Raw genomic sequence first — 14,475 nt, 5'->3', positions numbered from 1 at the left:
AATTTTTGTTAAAATAAACATTATCAATTTCAAACCACACGATTTTAGCACATTACTTTTTTGAAGTTTATTTTGCTGTAGTCTGTGAATGAAGGCTGTGCATGCTGATGACTATTCAATTTGCATAGGATGAGTGGTTTTTCCTTTTCTGATGGTAACTTTTTGATTGACATTTGTCAGATCTGAGCAAGACAAGGAGCCAGAACATGAAGCTGCTTCTGAGGCTGTGATTTCTGGGCCATCTGAAGAAGCTGCAGCTGAAGGTATGCGACTAACCCTGCCAAATGGATTCTTCTTCTGTTTTTTGTCACATTAATTATTGGTGCTGAATTTGAAGAAAAGCAATGGCTTGAACTGGCATTAAAATGGTGATTTGTCTTTCAAGGCATGCTCAAATATAGTTATATATCCTTTGACCTCCCTGCCTGGGCCTGACAAATCTTTTCTTGTCAGTTCATCAGGAGATAGATGAGTATGAACTTGTTGATCCTGTTGATATATTGACGCCTCTGGAGAAGTCTGGTTTTTGGGATGGAGTGGTTAGTGCTTCACTCACTCTCTCATATAAACACACAAATCGTTATTACTGTTGTGATTTTTACTTAAGCATCTTTTATCATCTCATTATTGGGCTAATTTATGTAGGATGGAAGGTAACTTTTTGTTTGTCCGTCTTGATATTTCAGAAAGCTGCAAAGTGGTCAGAGCGGAAAGAAGCTGTTGCAGAGTTAACCAAGCTTGCATCTACCAAAAGGATAGCTCCTGGTGATTTCACAGAGATATGCCGGACACTTAAGAAGGTTTGCAAGTCTTCTAATTGGTTTATACACCATTTTGCTGGAGACAAAAAGCTCCAATTCCTCACCTGTCTGCTGTCCTTTTTGAGAGATTTTTCCTGCCTTGTTTTATTTATTCGGTGCCTTTCTGTTTAGTTGTTGAAATCTGGACACCTGAAGTTCTGGTGTTCTCCTAATGAACAATCAGAAGCTTGAATTTGTCTTATCTCGTCATGTTAACTCGTACTTGTGCTGCAACTGCAATGTTTTCATTATATTAGTTATCAGGGTGAATTGCTATAAACAGCTGCCTCTGCCCTTGGTTTGTGTCTAGTTTTTGCTTGGTCCGTTCTGGCTTTGTAATTTTAGCCTGCTATAATCCTTGAAAGAAAGGGTACTAGACTGCTAAAACCTCTAGTTGAAGTTGACTAGGTGGTGTATTAGTTATGCAACCAACGGTCACTTTTTTACCTCCAGTTGTTTGAAATTGGCTGTAGGACTCTTTGGAATTGATTGAAGGGTATGACGCAATTAGAAAGAGGTAGAATTGGTTAGTCCCCCTTGGCCACATCGATATAGCCCTACTTTCCTCTTTTGGTTGTTTAGTCATCTTACCACAAGTTTTAACCTTTTTTCACTTTCCAACTTATAGCGTTATTCAAATTTTTGTTTTACTGTTGGAAAGTTATCAACTTTATACTGATAAGATATTCAAACAGTACTTAATAGGAAAGCGAAGCACACTGGCTGCTCATGTGTGCAAAGCACACTCTAGAGTTATTTTTAAATTTCAATTCACATTGGTCCCACTTGTCTGGTCACAAAGTTTGTATTGTTGTTCTAAGCATCCACATGCACATGTGGTTAAATTTGTTATGATAGAATTGCAAAGTCATCCATTCAACCACTTTCTTTTCTGTGGTTTAGAGGTTGGACTTCCCAAAATGTCGAACATTATGGGGACCTAATGATTACTTTCATGTCAAACATGGTTCAGAAATTTGGGGTGTTCGGTTAGTAATAGGAAGGTGTAGCATTCTGAAAGTGGCTGATTGAGGAAAAGGACTATTGAATGTGGAACACGAGTTAATGTGACTGACAATGGTGAAAAGGTGTTGAGATGTGAGTTATTAGCTGGTTGTCATTCAACATACAGGAATGGAGTAGCTTGTTGATTTGCAATTGTAGATTGCTGTTTTGATTTATCTAGTTACAGTTTATTAACTGACAGGCGAATGACAAAACAAATACCTGTTGTTGTCCATGTAAGTTGTGTAATCATCAAGTTTAGCAATTTTTCATGATTCTTATTGGTTATCTATTTGAAAAATCCATTGCTTTGAAGGTGTTGTATTTTTTGTAGCATTGGCTTTCAAGTTGAGTCGAGAGTTTAGGATATAGCAATCTGGTTAATTTGCTTCAGTTTTAATTTTCTGGTGCACTGTGTTGCCTTATAACTGAGTTTTAGAACCAAAAATGGGCGGATGTTAACGTGCCCTGTGGTTGCGATATGAAGCTGTACATGTATTCTTTGGACTAGACCCTTAAGACTTTACTGGACTTTTTGTAATAAAAACTTGTGCCTGGCTTCTAAACTCAGCCATGTAACCATTAATGCTCTTGCCATGCAGAGGAGGAATGATATTGATTTTCTTTGGCAAATTACATAGGTTACCAGTCTGATAGTTGTTCACTGTGAGATTAAAAATTCATTTTGGTTCCGCATGTGGTGAGAGCATTAAAATTAGACTCATTCTAGCCTCATAAGAGCGAGTTGGTGGCAGGGAGTTAATAATTGTATGGTGGAGCATCCATTATGTTACTTACTGGTTTCTGGTTCTTCAGCTTCCTCTGCCACATATACTTGTCAAAAGAAGAATATAGTTAATTCTTTTCTGTAAATTTGACAATTTATGGGTAGCTCAAGTTCTTATGTGAATATTAAGGGCATCTATTTTAGTCTAACTGAAATAAAAGGATGGGTGGGTGCATTTTACTTGCTTTTTGTATTATAAATTCCAAGGCTAACCTTCTTTTCTTCTTATAGTTGGAGTAGTGACTTTTATTGGGGACTTTGCAGCTCATTACAGATGTAAACATAGCTGTTGCAGTGGAAGCTGTCCAAGCAATTGGAAATCTTGCAAGTGGATTAAGAACACATTTTTCAGGGAGCTCTCGCCTTCTTTTGCCTGTTTTGCTGGTAATTTTCATCCTATGATACTAGAACTTGCATGGTGAAATGTCAGGGTTTGCTTGCTCAATCGTCTAAGCAACCTTTGTAGTTTTAGGAGAAAAATGTTCTTATGTTACAACATTTTTATTATAGTCCTTTTTGTCTGGATAAATTGATCCTGAAATAGATGGTCTTGCATCTGGTATGGGAATGCAGCCAAATGTTTAGGTACACATATTAAAGTATGTCTGTTTATTTTGTTGAAGTTATATAATAGAAGAATCTCTTTTTTGGTTTATATAGCTGAAATAGGTATTTGATTAACCGAGGCTAAAATACCTGGGAGTTAGCCTGCCATACTTGACAGTTACGCTATCACAGTTCCTATGTTTATGCTCATTAATCCTATGTTGTAAAGTGGGTTTCTGTTAGGACTAGTAAGGTGCAAGAGCTCCATCAAAGTAAATCTACCCAACTAACATTTTACCAGGCCCAATACTTTTTAAATAACAGCACCCATGTCATATCCTGTGCACAAAAGTACTTTGCTGTTGAAGTACCATGTAAGGATGGTGTTTACAACTTGAGTTTTGAAATATTGTGTTAGACAATTAAAATGAATGTTGGGACAGCAAAAATTTCTGCAAGGTTGCAGTCTTATAAATACACCATAAACATTGCAGTTTTAGTCGGAAAAGTTGTTTTGTCTTTTTGGTCTCCACTCGTGCGAGTGAACTTCTTGTCTATTTGGTCCATACCATGGCCTGGGGTTTTGACTTTAATATTACTAATCTTGTGCATTATTTGTTTTCCAGGAAAAACTGAAGGAAAAAAAACCTGCTTTGGCAGAGTCTCTTACTCAAACACTCCAGGCAATGCACAAATCAGGGTGCTTAAATCTTGCTGATATTGTTGAAGGCAGGTTTTGTTTCTATACGAGGGGTTATTTAATGTTTGTGTATGATATGTTCCACAATATTTGATATAATATTGAAAGCTTGTTTTCATGATGATTTTGATTTTTTATGTGCAGCTTATGTATACTTATCTTGTTTTGCTTGGATTTCTTTTTCTTCTTTTGTGGAATTGCAAATGTTTGTCACATGAGTGATTGTCTTTATGAGTAGTTTAGACAAGCAAGTTCATACCTTGCTGTTGGATAACCTATTACTTGAACGCATTAATATTGGCCTATACTATTGAATGGGTTGAATAGAACTCGTTCTTGGCACGGAAAAGGGCACTGCACTCAAGTTTTATATTTTTGTGGGCTCAGCAAGTGCAGGTAGCCCTTTTTTTATGTTGGTTATCAGTTGCAGAAAGATGTGATTTAACTCCAACTGAACAAGTATACAATTTTGGATTATCATTTTTTCACACACACACACACACACACACACACACACATATATATATATATATATACCTTTGCTGAAATACTGAGCAGAAATATGAAGATCAGATTTACTTTTTCATCCTCTGTTTTTTATACTTGGTTTCATTTTCTGGTGCTTCTGAAGGCTTATCCTGATCAAAGACCATTGTTGTTGCAGATGTTAAGGTTGCTGTTAAGAATAAAGTACCCCTTGTGCGATCTTTGACTTTGAACTGGGTTACATTTTGCATTGAGACAAGCAATAAAGCTGTCATCCTCAAAGTACACAAGGAGTATGTGCCAATATGCATGGAGGTAAGCATACAGTTTGATCAACATACCACCATATATATGATGTTGTTTTGTGTCACTTCTCGTATATATTTACTTTAGAAAAATGTTTCGTGCATCTTTGTGCTTTGTGAAATAATCTGGATGCTTTGATTACATTTCCCTATTTGACTTTTTGGCACAAGTTGGAGACTTGCATTTTAAAGTGAATATTAGATTTTCTAAAACTTGAAGAAAGGAAAATCAAGTTGATGCGAGGAGCGATGTTGTTATACTTTATTTCTGGAATTTCATTCTTTAGGTTACTGTACCATAATAACATGTTGATCTTTATTTTTTTGGGGTGTAAATTTTTCATGCATATTAGTATGTAATTAAATGGTTTTCAGATTTTAATCATGCTGTTGCAGTGTGTTACCATTTCCACAATGATGGTTTTTCTATGATGCTGGCATCTTTTCCTTTCCTGTGCTATTGTCTGATGATTTGATCAATAATATCTTGTAATCCATCCCTTTGGAAAATGATTTGGCTGTTGCAGTCACTAAATGATGGGACACCTGAAGTTAGAGATGCCGCTTTCTCAGCTTTGACGGCGATAGCTAAGGTAATTTTTCCTGTTCCATTCAATTCCTTTATGTTAAGCTAATTGACTGCTTGATGCTTGTTTACTATGAATGTGGCCACGGTCATTTGTCTCTTCTCATTATTTCTTTTATAGTCTGTGGGCATGAGACCGTTGGAAAAGTCGCTCGAAAAACTTGATGATGTCAGGAAAAAGAAGCTTACAGAAATGATTGGTGGCTCTGGAGGTGGTCCAGCAGTAGTTTCCAGTTCAAGTATGAAGTGATTGTTTTGATTTGTATGCATTTGTTTATAAGGTGTTTGTTCTAAACCACTCAGAAGTTCTTTTCTTTGTTATGTGTCTTAACATGTATTTATGACAGGTGCAATTCAAGCTTCAGTAGGCAGTTCGTCTTCCTTGGAGGTGAATATTTTGTCCTTTTGTTGATGTTGTTGGATGTTCTTGGTTGTTTTTATCATTTAGGATCTATCTATATGAGATAAATAGTATGAATGTATAAGAACGAATATATGCAAATTTTTTGAAATTAATGATGTGATATGTATTCTGCTTGGGAGCTCCAATTTTGGTTCATCAAATCAGGCTTCTCTTGCCTACTGAGTCGTGATTTATTCAAATTGTGGAATTTCTTGCCTTGGAATGCTTCTTGCTATTAAACTCTCCTATTTAGGCTGTCATTGTAATTTGATACATCTTGGTCGGATAGTTTAGAAATAGGATATGTTCTCATTGGGAAGGAGATGGTTTTATAGGGGTAGTTAATGACTCACCTGAAGCCTTTGGGAGGCTTTGGAATGAGTTCTTTGGATAGTGGAAAGCCAATCAAACTACAAAAGATTCTGAGTTTAAATGACCATGGGTAGTTCCAGCCAGGGAATTGATAATGTTTATTTTAACAAAAATTCTTTTAGCTTTTATTTTTGTTGACATTTGTTTCAAACAGATTTGTTACTGTTCGTGTATAGTTGACTTGGATATTTGTACATGGGCATGCTTTTTGGCTGTTAGACCATATTTGGCAGTCACTCATGGACAGTATCCCCCCCCCCCACACACACACGTACATACATATATGTATATATATGTATGTATGTATGTACTTAATGTATACACACGTATATATATTTGTGTGTGTGTATTTATATTTATATTTATATACATATTTGCAGTTGTAAGTTTATGGTCTCTTGCAGGTTTCAGACGGATCATTTGCTCGGAAATCTGCAGCAAGCATGCTGAGTGGGAAGAAACCTGTTCAGGCAGCTGTAAGTATTGTATGCTGCAATCCTGTATTTACACACTGTGCATTGTTTTTACTTTTTCCTTTGGCAAATTTATCTTGCTTCCGGCACATTTTTTGACTTGAAGTTCAATGTTTCAGCCTGCTAATAAGAAAGCAGCATCAACTAAATTGGGTGTTAACAAAAAGGGGGATGGATCTGGGCATGCAAAAGTTTCAAAGCCTGCAGAAACTGAAGATGTTGAGGTCTAGTTATTTTTTAGCAATTTGATAATTGGAATGCATAACTGGTGTTTCTTTTTGGCATTGCTGTACAAAGTTGTTGAATTTCTTGTGTTGCATTCTCAGCCAGCTGAAATGAGTCTTGAAGAAGTTGAAGAGAAATTGGGTTCCCTAATTCAAGCAGATACTATATCTCAATTGAAAAGTACTGTGTGGAAAGAGCGGCTGGAAGGTACTTTTTATTTTTTCCTTCAAAAACTAAAGAACATAGTTTCCCCTTTGAAATCAATTCTTGAAGTTCGTTCATATAGCAGAAAGCAGTGTTTAATATTTGAGGTTTGGAGAACAAAAGCGAATGATACTTGCATCTGTAATAGTTATTGGTAATTCTTCATCTACTAATGGCCATTGTCACCAGTGCCATTGTCTATTTAGATTGCTCATTTTCATACCAAGCATCTTGTGAGCAGTGGCTGGGAACAGATATTGTACCTTCTGTCAATATATTGACCTGCCATGTCTGAATTTAAGACAATGAAAGTTATTTGGAAACGAGGGGAAGTGAGTGTACTTCACAGTATACAATCTTGGAGGTTTTTCACCTTGTGATGTAAAATCGTTTAATGATTGATGAGAGAGAGAGTGTGAGTGAGAGAGAGACAGTCCATGCTCCATTTACTGTTGTCATACATTATTTGTGCTAGGTTTGTGTAGTTGCGAGGTACCCGATCCGCCACTGTGACTATGGATGGTGTTTACTTGTTGAGCTTAGAATATTGGGCAAATCCTAACAACGATGACTGGATATTCATAGAGACCATGATGACCATAACTTTAAGAGTTGAGTGGTTTAATAGTATGTGCTTTTCAGTTTCTTTCTGATCCCTGTCTATCAAGCTCATACTTGTTCTAGTCAAAACTTATGAACTTGTTACAGTGCATTTAGTTTTTTTTAGTAGTTAGGAACTAAAAGTAGTGGTATGTGCTTATGGTGCTTCATTTATGATGTTACCCAGTTAAATTTTTTTTTCCCTTCCCATTGCAGCTATTGGCTCTTTCAAGGAACAGGTTGAAGCAATACAAGAACTTGATCCATCAGTGGAGATTTTGGTCCGTTTGCTTTGTGCTGTTCCAGGCTGGGGTGAGAAAAATGTTCAGGTACTCCTATTCTATGCTCTTTATAGTCTCATAAGAATGTAAAGTTTATTGTGAGTTCCATCCGGATCGATAAGCTGATACCTTGTTTCCCTCTGACAACTGCAGGTTCAGCAGCAGGTTATTGAGGTTATTACTCATATTGCTTCAACTGCTTCAAAGTTTCCAAAAAAATGTGTCGTGCTATGCCTTCTAGGTGAGTTGCTTTTTTTAATTAATTTTAGTCTCTAATACACACACGTGCACACTTGGCATCTGGTTTTGTTATGCGAAATGTATTTTTGGCTGACAGGTATTAGTGAAAGAGTTGCTGATATAAAGACAAGAGCTCATGCAATGAAGTGTCTTTCTACTTTTTGTGAAGCTGTTGGTCCGGGCTTTGTTTTCCAGAGAGTAAGCCCTGTTTCCATAACTGGTTTCAGACTTTGAATGTATTGTATATTATGATAATTGGTATGGTAAGGGACAAATGAGAGCTGGTGATGTTCTTCTCAATCTGCATTTTGTTGTAGGAAGCCTTTTATTCTGTCCAGTAAATCTAACAGGATTTGCCAGAAAATTTTTTTCCTACAGCACTTTCACAACTTATCATTTACTTTCTGTGAAGTTCTCTGGTTGATCTTGCAAGTTGGGAAGACTCTATTCTTAGATTTTACCTTCTATTAATTGTCTTTCTGTTCTGTTTAGCACTCATTTTTTGACAGTTGGGTTTATTCGTCACCAAACCAGCGACTTCCCTCACATGAACTCCATGTTATTACCCAGGAAAAATGATATCTAAACAAAACAACAAAAATGTAGAAAGATCCAACAAAAGCCATGTTCCAATTACTGCCATCAAATCGCTTAAATGATCCATAAGACTCGATTAGTTTTCCAAAACAGCAAACTCGAACTGACCAGTGTTTCTGAATTCTATTCCAAATGAGAAAGCTCAAAACAAGATCACTGAGTACCTTTGACCTTCAAATTGTTTTTTATTACAACCATCAACCATAATGCTCCTTGAACAGACTACCCTATTTGCCATATGATTATCAGCAGATCTGCAAATTCATTTTCTTAAACATCTCAAATGACCAGCAAATCCATATATCCATTTCTCCTAATCCTTACAAAAAAATTATTATTTTTTATAATAAATCTGCTTCCTTGGAGGTGTCAATAATGTCTTCCAATCCACTGGAAATACGCTATCCCTGTTCACATATTCCCAGCATAAGTCCCTCCATAATTATTTCAATTCTTCAAGCAACAAAAGATGGATTAGTTGCAATACACAGAAATTAAGTTTCCAAGGCTCAATCTCTACAGAGTACTTTCATGGCTTAGCTCTTCATCAGATCCAAAAAAAAAAGAGCAACTCCAATCACTTGGATGGTGATAAATACTGCAAGAAAACAGGAACATATCCCCGATTTGTACCTCTATCTTGAGGCCCCTCCCTGCCCTTAATTCCAAAAAAAAGGACCATCAATACATCATCATAAGCCTTCTGTGTCAAGGTTAAACGAACTCTCTCACCATCCTTCTCGAACTTTGTTCCAATAGTTAATTAGTGTTAAAGTTACATTTAAGTTTTACTCTTTCAGACCCTTCAGAAAGCACTTTGCCTTTTCAACTTATCTACTGAGTTTCAAACTCTTGCATCGCCTTTGTACGTGCACCAAAATTCACAAGTTTACAGTATTTGTACCCTGAAACCACTTTTTAATGAATTAACAAGATGGTAAAGCTTTAGTTACAAAACAATAAACCTAAAGAATGCAGCTAAAGTTACTTTGAAACCTATTTCAGCACCAACAATATGTTCCATCCAATGACCATGCAATTGATGAAGTGTGACTAGATAACTAGGATTTATCAAAGACATGGTATATTCCAGAAAGCAGCTTCTAGCTTTTCGATGTCCTTGCCCATTCTGTTGAAGGTCCTCTTTTTACTCTCTCCAGAAAATACAAAATCACAGCTGCAGAGTGTCTTCAATTTCAGACTTCTTCTTTCGACCGTAGAGGATCCAGCACATCTTGTCAAATTCCATCACACAGCCCATTACACTCCACAAATACCTAGAAAGTTTCCCACAACTCAACAACCACCTAAGTATCCAAATGGGATATCTTCATTGTTCAACCTAGTTAGTAGCCATTTCCAGGGAGTCAGCTCTTATTCTCAGCTCTTAATTAAGTTCCTACCAGTTAGGATGCCTTTATGGGAAAGTTAATTACTCTACTAGATGCAATAGTGTCCTATATCAGCTTACATAACAACTCGTTTGCTGCTTTGCGTCTTAAATTGGTATATTGACCCAGTTCAGAGTGTCTACTGGCTATTGACAATGGATGTACTTCTCTTTCCAAAAGAAAGATAATATCTATCCACCTTGCCTAGAATCTTTCTTCCTTCATAGCAATATAGCTGAATGCTCTTCTTATCCAAAGATTTAAAATTTGCATTCTGCATAACCTTAATTAAACCAGCAGTTCAAAGCACAAACTATTGCAAAGATTCACCCTTCATATTTCATCCTTGTAATAGCATCCAGGTTTTCTGTCATAGCACTTCCCTCTTTGAGCATTATACATCTACCAGGAAAACTGTTTTCTCATTCTCCTTCGATTAGCCTTAGCACTCTAGATCTTGCTTCCAACTTGTCTGTCCAACCCTTACCATGTCCATTCTCAAATTCCAACAACTTTCTCCTTTTGACTTCATCATTCAAATGTTTCAGCTTCTCGACAAAGCAGCGACTAAGATGCCCAACCACTACTACCAACACCAAGCACATACCCATCAGTACAACCTCTTTGCTCCAGCCATACCTTCAAAAATCAAGAACATCTCTTTCTCTAATTCCACAACAATGTAGTTGAAGTAGAGTGTGGTGAAAGCCAGATTTGAGGAATATCTGGTGTAAGCATTTGGATGTAACTATTCCTATTCACTGAAAGAGAATATCTATATGTAAGTTTTGACGTCAGACTAAACACGCCTGCAACAACTGATTGACCAGCAAAAAGTGTAGATAAAACAACTGTAACTATCAACTAGCAACTGTGAGTGCGCCCAATGGGCCATTGACTTCTCTCACAAAGGCCAGATAAATCTCAGTCAGTCCCGCATCCATTCAAAAATTGTTGCTTCATCAGAACCAAATCCATAATCCAAGGGCATATTCCAATCAGTCCTGAACTTAATTTCATTTCTATCTACCCAAAGTAGGCCAATACAACGCTTATACAATATTTCTTCTTTTCCAGTTGACAAAAGATTTCAAGGAAAGTGCAAAAAGTAATGCTACAAACACAAGCTTATTCATATTCACAAATGTGCTGATCATTGTGGAAATAATGCAAGTGAATCCCTCTGTGAAGGGACCAACGATGGATTAAGTTATTGCTTTCTTTCATTTGCCAAAATATTCCATGACATAATGTCCATACTTCCAGTTTATGAATAGTAAGCTCTTCATATCTTGAATTTGACAATGCAAGGCACTATCGTTTACTTAACTTGAATACTCACAATACAGAACCTAGTATATAATTATGATATCAAAATACAAAATCAATAACAGTAACCAGCAAAAGAGTGGAAGATCAACATATGGACCACAATGAAACAAAGAAGCCAAGGAAATTCTTTGGCATACACAAGTCTGCCTTGCCTCTATTCATGTTACTGTTAAACCACAGAGATATTATCAATCTGTGCATCACCAAAATATCTACTCATAACGGCCTGAATTAACATTTATAATATAGAAGGACTCATAATTTTACGAAATAACATGCCAACATGGCATGTCATGCATGGGATTCTTCTTTATCACTAATTCAGAGAAGATGAATTGGCAAAACGCTATTCATCCACTCTAAAATTCAGCTATTCTACTCAGTGCTATTCTACTCAGTGATTCACACTGAGTAGAATATATATAACAATTACAGCTCTGTAGCACATGTTTGAAGGTTCTACTGCAGTTTTTTGCAAATATCAACACTGCTGAGTAGGTTCAGTTTGTATGCTTATTCATATAAGTTGGTCCAAAATTTGCATGACAGAAAGGATTTCAGGAAAAGGAGAGCATATATATAAAAACTTGAGTGCTGATTCCCAGGTCAAAGATAGTCGAACACACTACAACTAAATCAAAAACACCCATAATGTGAAAAACAATTTACATAGACAGCAATGTTGAAAATTATAGCTTTTGCCAGCTGCAAGCCTCTAACCCACGTTACAGAAATCAAAACAAATTATGAATCAGGAAACTCCCTAAAATGACATCTATGAAGCATATATACCAGCTAAGGATCAACCAAGCATTAAGATATGATGAATGTTCCATGACTAGTAAGTTCACTTTAGCACAGCACAAGCACAAGCACAATGAACATCACACGTTGTATTCTCAAACACATACTATTTAAAGTAAAAGATAAAAACACTAATAAAATAAATTAAACAGGAAATCAGAATGAATACCAAGAATTGCTCAACAGCTTCCAACTCCATCCACAGCATAAATGCCGTTTGTGACTTCTCCACCGTCTTTGGCCTTCCCGTCATGCATTTTGCCACTATCACGTCACATACTTCTTTTGCATATCTACCAGAAAATACATACGCATACACACAACATTCAAGATAACAGAATTAAGCTTGTTACAACCAGAACTAAAATTCAGGGAAATAAAATTAAAATTACCTCGCAGCATCAGCATCAGCAGCTTTTAAGAAGGCAATTAGGGCATCTAACGCCTTCTCTTGTACCGGCGCATTCGAGTCCGCAAGAGTCTTTTTAAAAAATGGTCCTATAAAAATGCCCAAACACAAAATCGAATTACTTCGCAACAATTCAGCAAAAGTGAGATCCAGCTGAAGAATAATCACCCACATTACACATATTCAAACAGGGATGGACGAAGCTAAGATCGCACAACAACAAATCAGATCTGGGAAAATGAAATGAAAGCCCTAACTCACCGAATTCCCGGAGGCGCGGGTCCTTAGGATCGGAAATGGAGTCGCAGACGGCAGCCAAGTCGATGTTAGCATCGTTCCTCACCTTCCAATTCTTATGCATTAACCTATCTTCCCATGGCAGTTTCTTCGCCTCCTTCAACAACTTCTCATCCTCCGACATTGCTCCTATTTGTATCTATCTATCTATCTCCACCACCAACAACACACACCATACACTGTGTTCTCCTACGAGCGTATCGGACTATACATACAAAAACATCTACAACTCTATCCCTGTATCGGGCAGCCAATAAAGCTTTTTCCGACGACTGAAGAACAGAACAGAATCGAAAATGCCGGAGACGGCGTCGTTTTTCCCGTGTTTAGGTGTAAATTTGAATTTTTTTTTTGTTATCGTCTCTTTTTTCCTTTCTTTGTTTTCTTCTCAGCCGAAAGGGCCGGCGAGGGCAGAAATATGGTTTGAGAGTGTGTGTGTGTGTGTGTGTGTGAGAGAGAGAGTGTGTGTCACAGTGTCTGTGATCTCTCTTTTATCTTTCACGTTTCAAAAGAACAGAGAGACAGTGGGCTAATTTTGAGTTTTACGCTTTGGGAGGAACAAATACCAATCTCATAAAAGCAGGTGATTGCACGCACCAACTTGCGTTCGACGAGTGGAATTGTTGTACTGGGATTTTGGCGGCGTGGAGGTTTGTGAAGGGTGGAGAAGCGTGGGGAGATTAATTTGAGTCTGTTGGGGTTGAGCGGTGCAATTTGAAGGAGGGGACTAATGTGGGGTCCAGAAGGGGGAGCGGAGAGAAGACAGAGTACTTGTAAAGAATTTGGAATTCAAAATTAAAAGAGTAGTTAATTAAGTAGGTAGCGATCAGGTGTCCTGTAATCCAGCGTAGGAACCTGTATGGCCGATTTGGGAATGTTTCGATTTGAAGAAAGTTGCTGGGGGTTTGCCACGGGAGAGAACATTGATTGGTTTATGATTCGCGAGCAGTTGGGAGACTGATGCGGGTGAGTGCAGGGAATCTATCATTAAGGTCTTAATCGTTACGTTGCCGGCAGGCTTTGTAGTCATGGATGATTAAAACGGCTACATGTCCAATATTGGTGGGCCTACACTTCTCTACAAATCAACCTTGGGAGACTAAGGTGGACACGAATCGGATATCCGTCTCATACCTCAATTGACCAATTAGACTCACACCTTATACCTTAATTAAAATCTTTTTTTAAAAATACAAAATCATATAATTTTTACAAATGAATTTTAGAAACAAACAATAACTTCTCATATTTGTAGCAGAATTTATTCAATAAAATTACTTAATTAACACTAAAAATATAATTTTGTAATATATGTATAAAAATTTTAAAAAAAATTATATATATGTATATATATGTGGGGCGAATAGATGCAAGTTTTTAATCTTGTAACCCTTACCAATTTCGCATATAAGTAGATATCCACGATCATCTTTTAATCCAATCAAATAATACATATAAGACACCATACCTTTATACCAAATTAGATGGGATACTACGAGTTTTTGGATCAGCGCGCGTATTTGGCAACCCAGAGACAGAACGCTCCTTAGTCCTCTACAAGTAGAATGGTCAGTGGGCCAGATGGGCCGAAAAAATTAGGCCGAACCTCATATATAACTGCATGGGTACAAT

The 14,475-nt window shown here is 37.0% G+C and overlaps 2 protein-coding genes across 3 annotated transcripts; one reads left to right on the top strand and one right to left on the bottom strand.

Annotated features, from left to right (window-relative positions):
• Positions 1 to 158: 158 nt before the first annotated feature.
• On the top strand, positions 159 to 8,461 carry LOC140035031 (protein MOR1-like). Of its 2 annotated transcripts, none has more exons than XM_072074339.1 (15): positions 159 to 263; positions 454 to 539; positions 687 to 800; positions 2,857 to 2,976; positions 3,765 to 3,867; positions 4,503 to 4,639; positions 5,157 to 5,222; positions 5,337 to 5,454; positions 5,563 to 5,603; positions 6,395 to 6,466; positions 6,583 to 6,687; positions 6,790 to 6,895; positions 7,709 to 7,821; positions 7,927 to 8,014; positions 8,111 to 8,461. In XM_072074339.1, exons 5-15 carry the CDS (start codon positions 3,825 to 3,827, stop codon positions 8,245 to 8,247), a joined length of 1,026 nt encoding a protein of 341 aa, XP_071930440.1. In that variant the 5' UTR covers positions 159 to 263; positions 454 to 539; positions 687 to 800; positions 2,857 to 2,976; positions 3,765 to 3,824; the 3' UTR covers positions 8,248 to 8,461. The 2 variants fall into 2 exon arrangements, with proteins under 2 accessions (XP_071930440.1, XP_071930441.1); XM_072074340.1 differs by having other exon boundaries at positions 2,824 to 2,976.
• A 3,764-nt stretch (positions 8,462 to 12,225) lies between these two features.
• LOC140035032 (protein MOR1-like) lies at positions 12,226 to 13,493 on the bottom strand. Its single transcript, XM_072074341.1, has 3 exons — positions 12,808 to 13,493; positions 12,530 to 12,635; positions 12,226 to 12,430 (listed from the first exon to the last, which is right to left on the bottom strand). Exons 1-3 carry the CDS (start codon positions 12,965 to 12,967, stop codon positions 12,244 to 12,246), a joined length of 453 nt encoding a protein of 150 aa, XP_071930442.1. The 5' UTR covers positions 12,968 to 13,493; the 3' UTR covers positions 12,226 to 12,243.
• Positions 13,494 to 14,475: the final 982 nt, after the last annotated feature.

Source organism: Coffea arabica, chromosome 2c, assembly GCF_036785885.1.
Source record: "Coffea arabica cultivar ET-39 chromosome 2c, Coffea Arabica ET-39 HiFi, whole genome shotgun sequence".
NCBI classification, from domain to species: Eukaryota; Viridiplantae; Streptophyta; class Magnoliopsida; order Gentianales; family Rubiaceae; genus Coffea; species Coffea arabica.
Note: the sequence above shows the minus strand (reverse complement) of the source record. Positions and strands in the feature narration are given on the sequence as shown.

Bases quoted from the DNA above. Each gene is read 5' to 3' on its own strand.
- LOC140035032 (XM_072074341.1), bottom strand. From the start codon at position 12,967: ATGTCGGAGGATGAGAAGTTGTTGAAGGAGGCGAAGAAACTGCCATGG. The intron at 12,636-12,807 runs GTGAGTTAGGGC...GCATTTTTATAG, and splicing joins CCCGCGCCTCCGGGAATTCG to GACCATTTTTTAAAAAGACT. The intron at 12,431-12,529 runs GTAATTTTAATT...ATTTTCTGGTAG, and splicing joins GCTGATGCTGATGCTGCGAG to ATATGCAAAAGAAGTATGTG.
- LOC140035031 (XM_072074339.1), top strand. From the start codon at position 3,825: ATGCACAAATCAGGGTGCTTAAATCTTGCTGATATTGTTGAAG. The intron at 5,455-5,562 runs GTATGAAGTGAT...TATTTATGACAG, and splicing joins AGCAGTAGTTTCCAGTTCAA to GTGCAATTCAAGCTTCAGTA. The intron at 8,015-8,110 runs GTGAGTTGCTTT...TTTGGCTGACAG, and splicing joins TGTCGTGCTATGCCTTCTAG to GTATTAGTGAAAGAGTTGCT.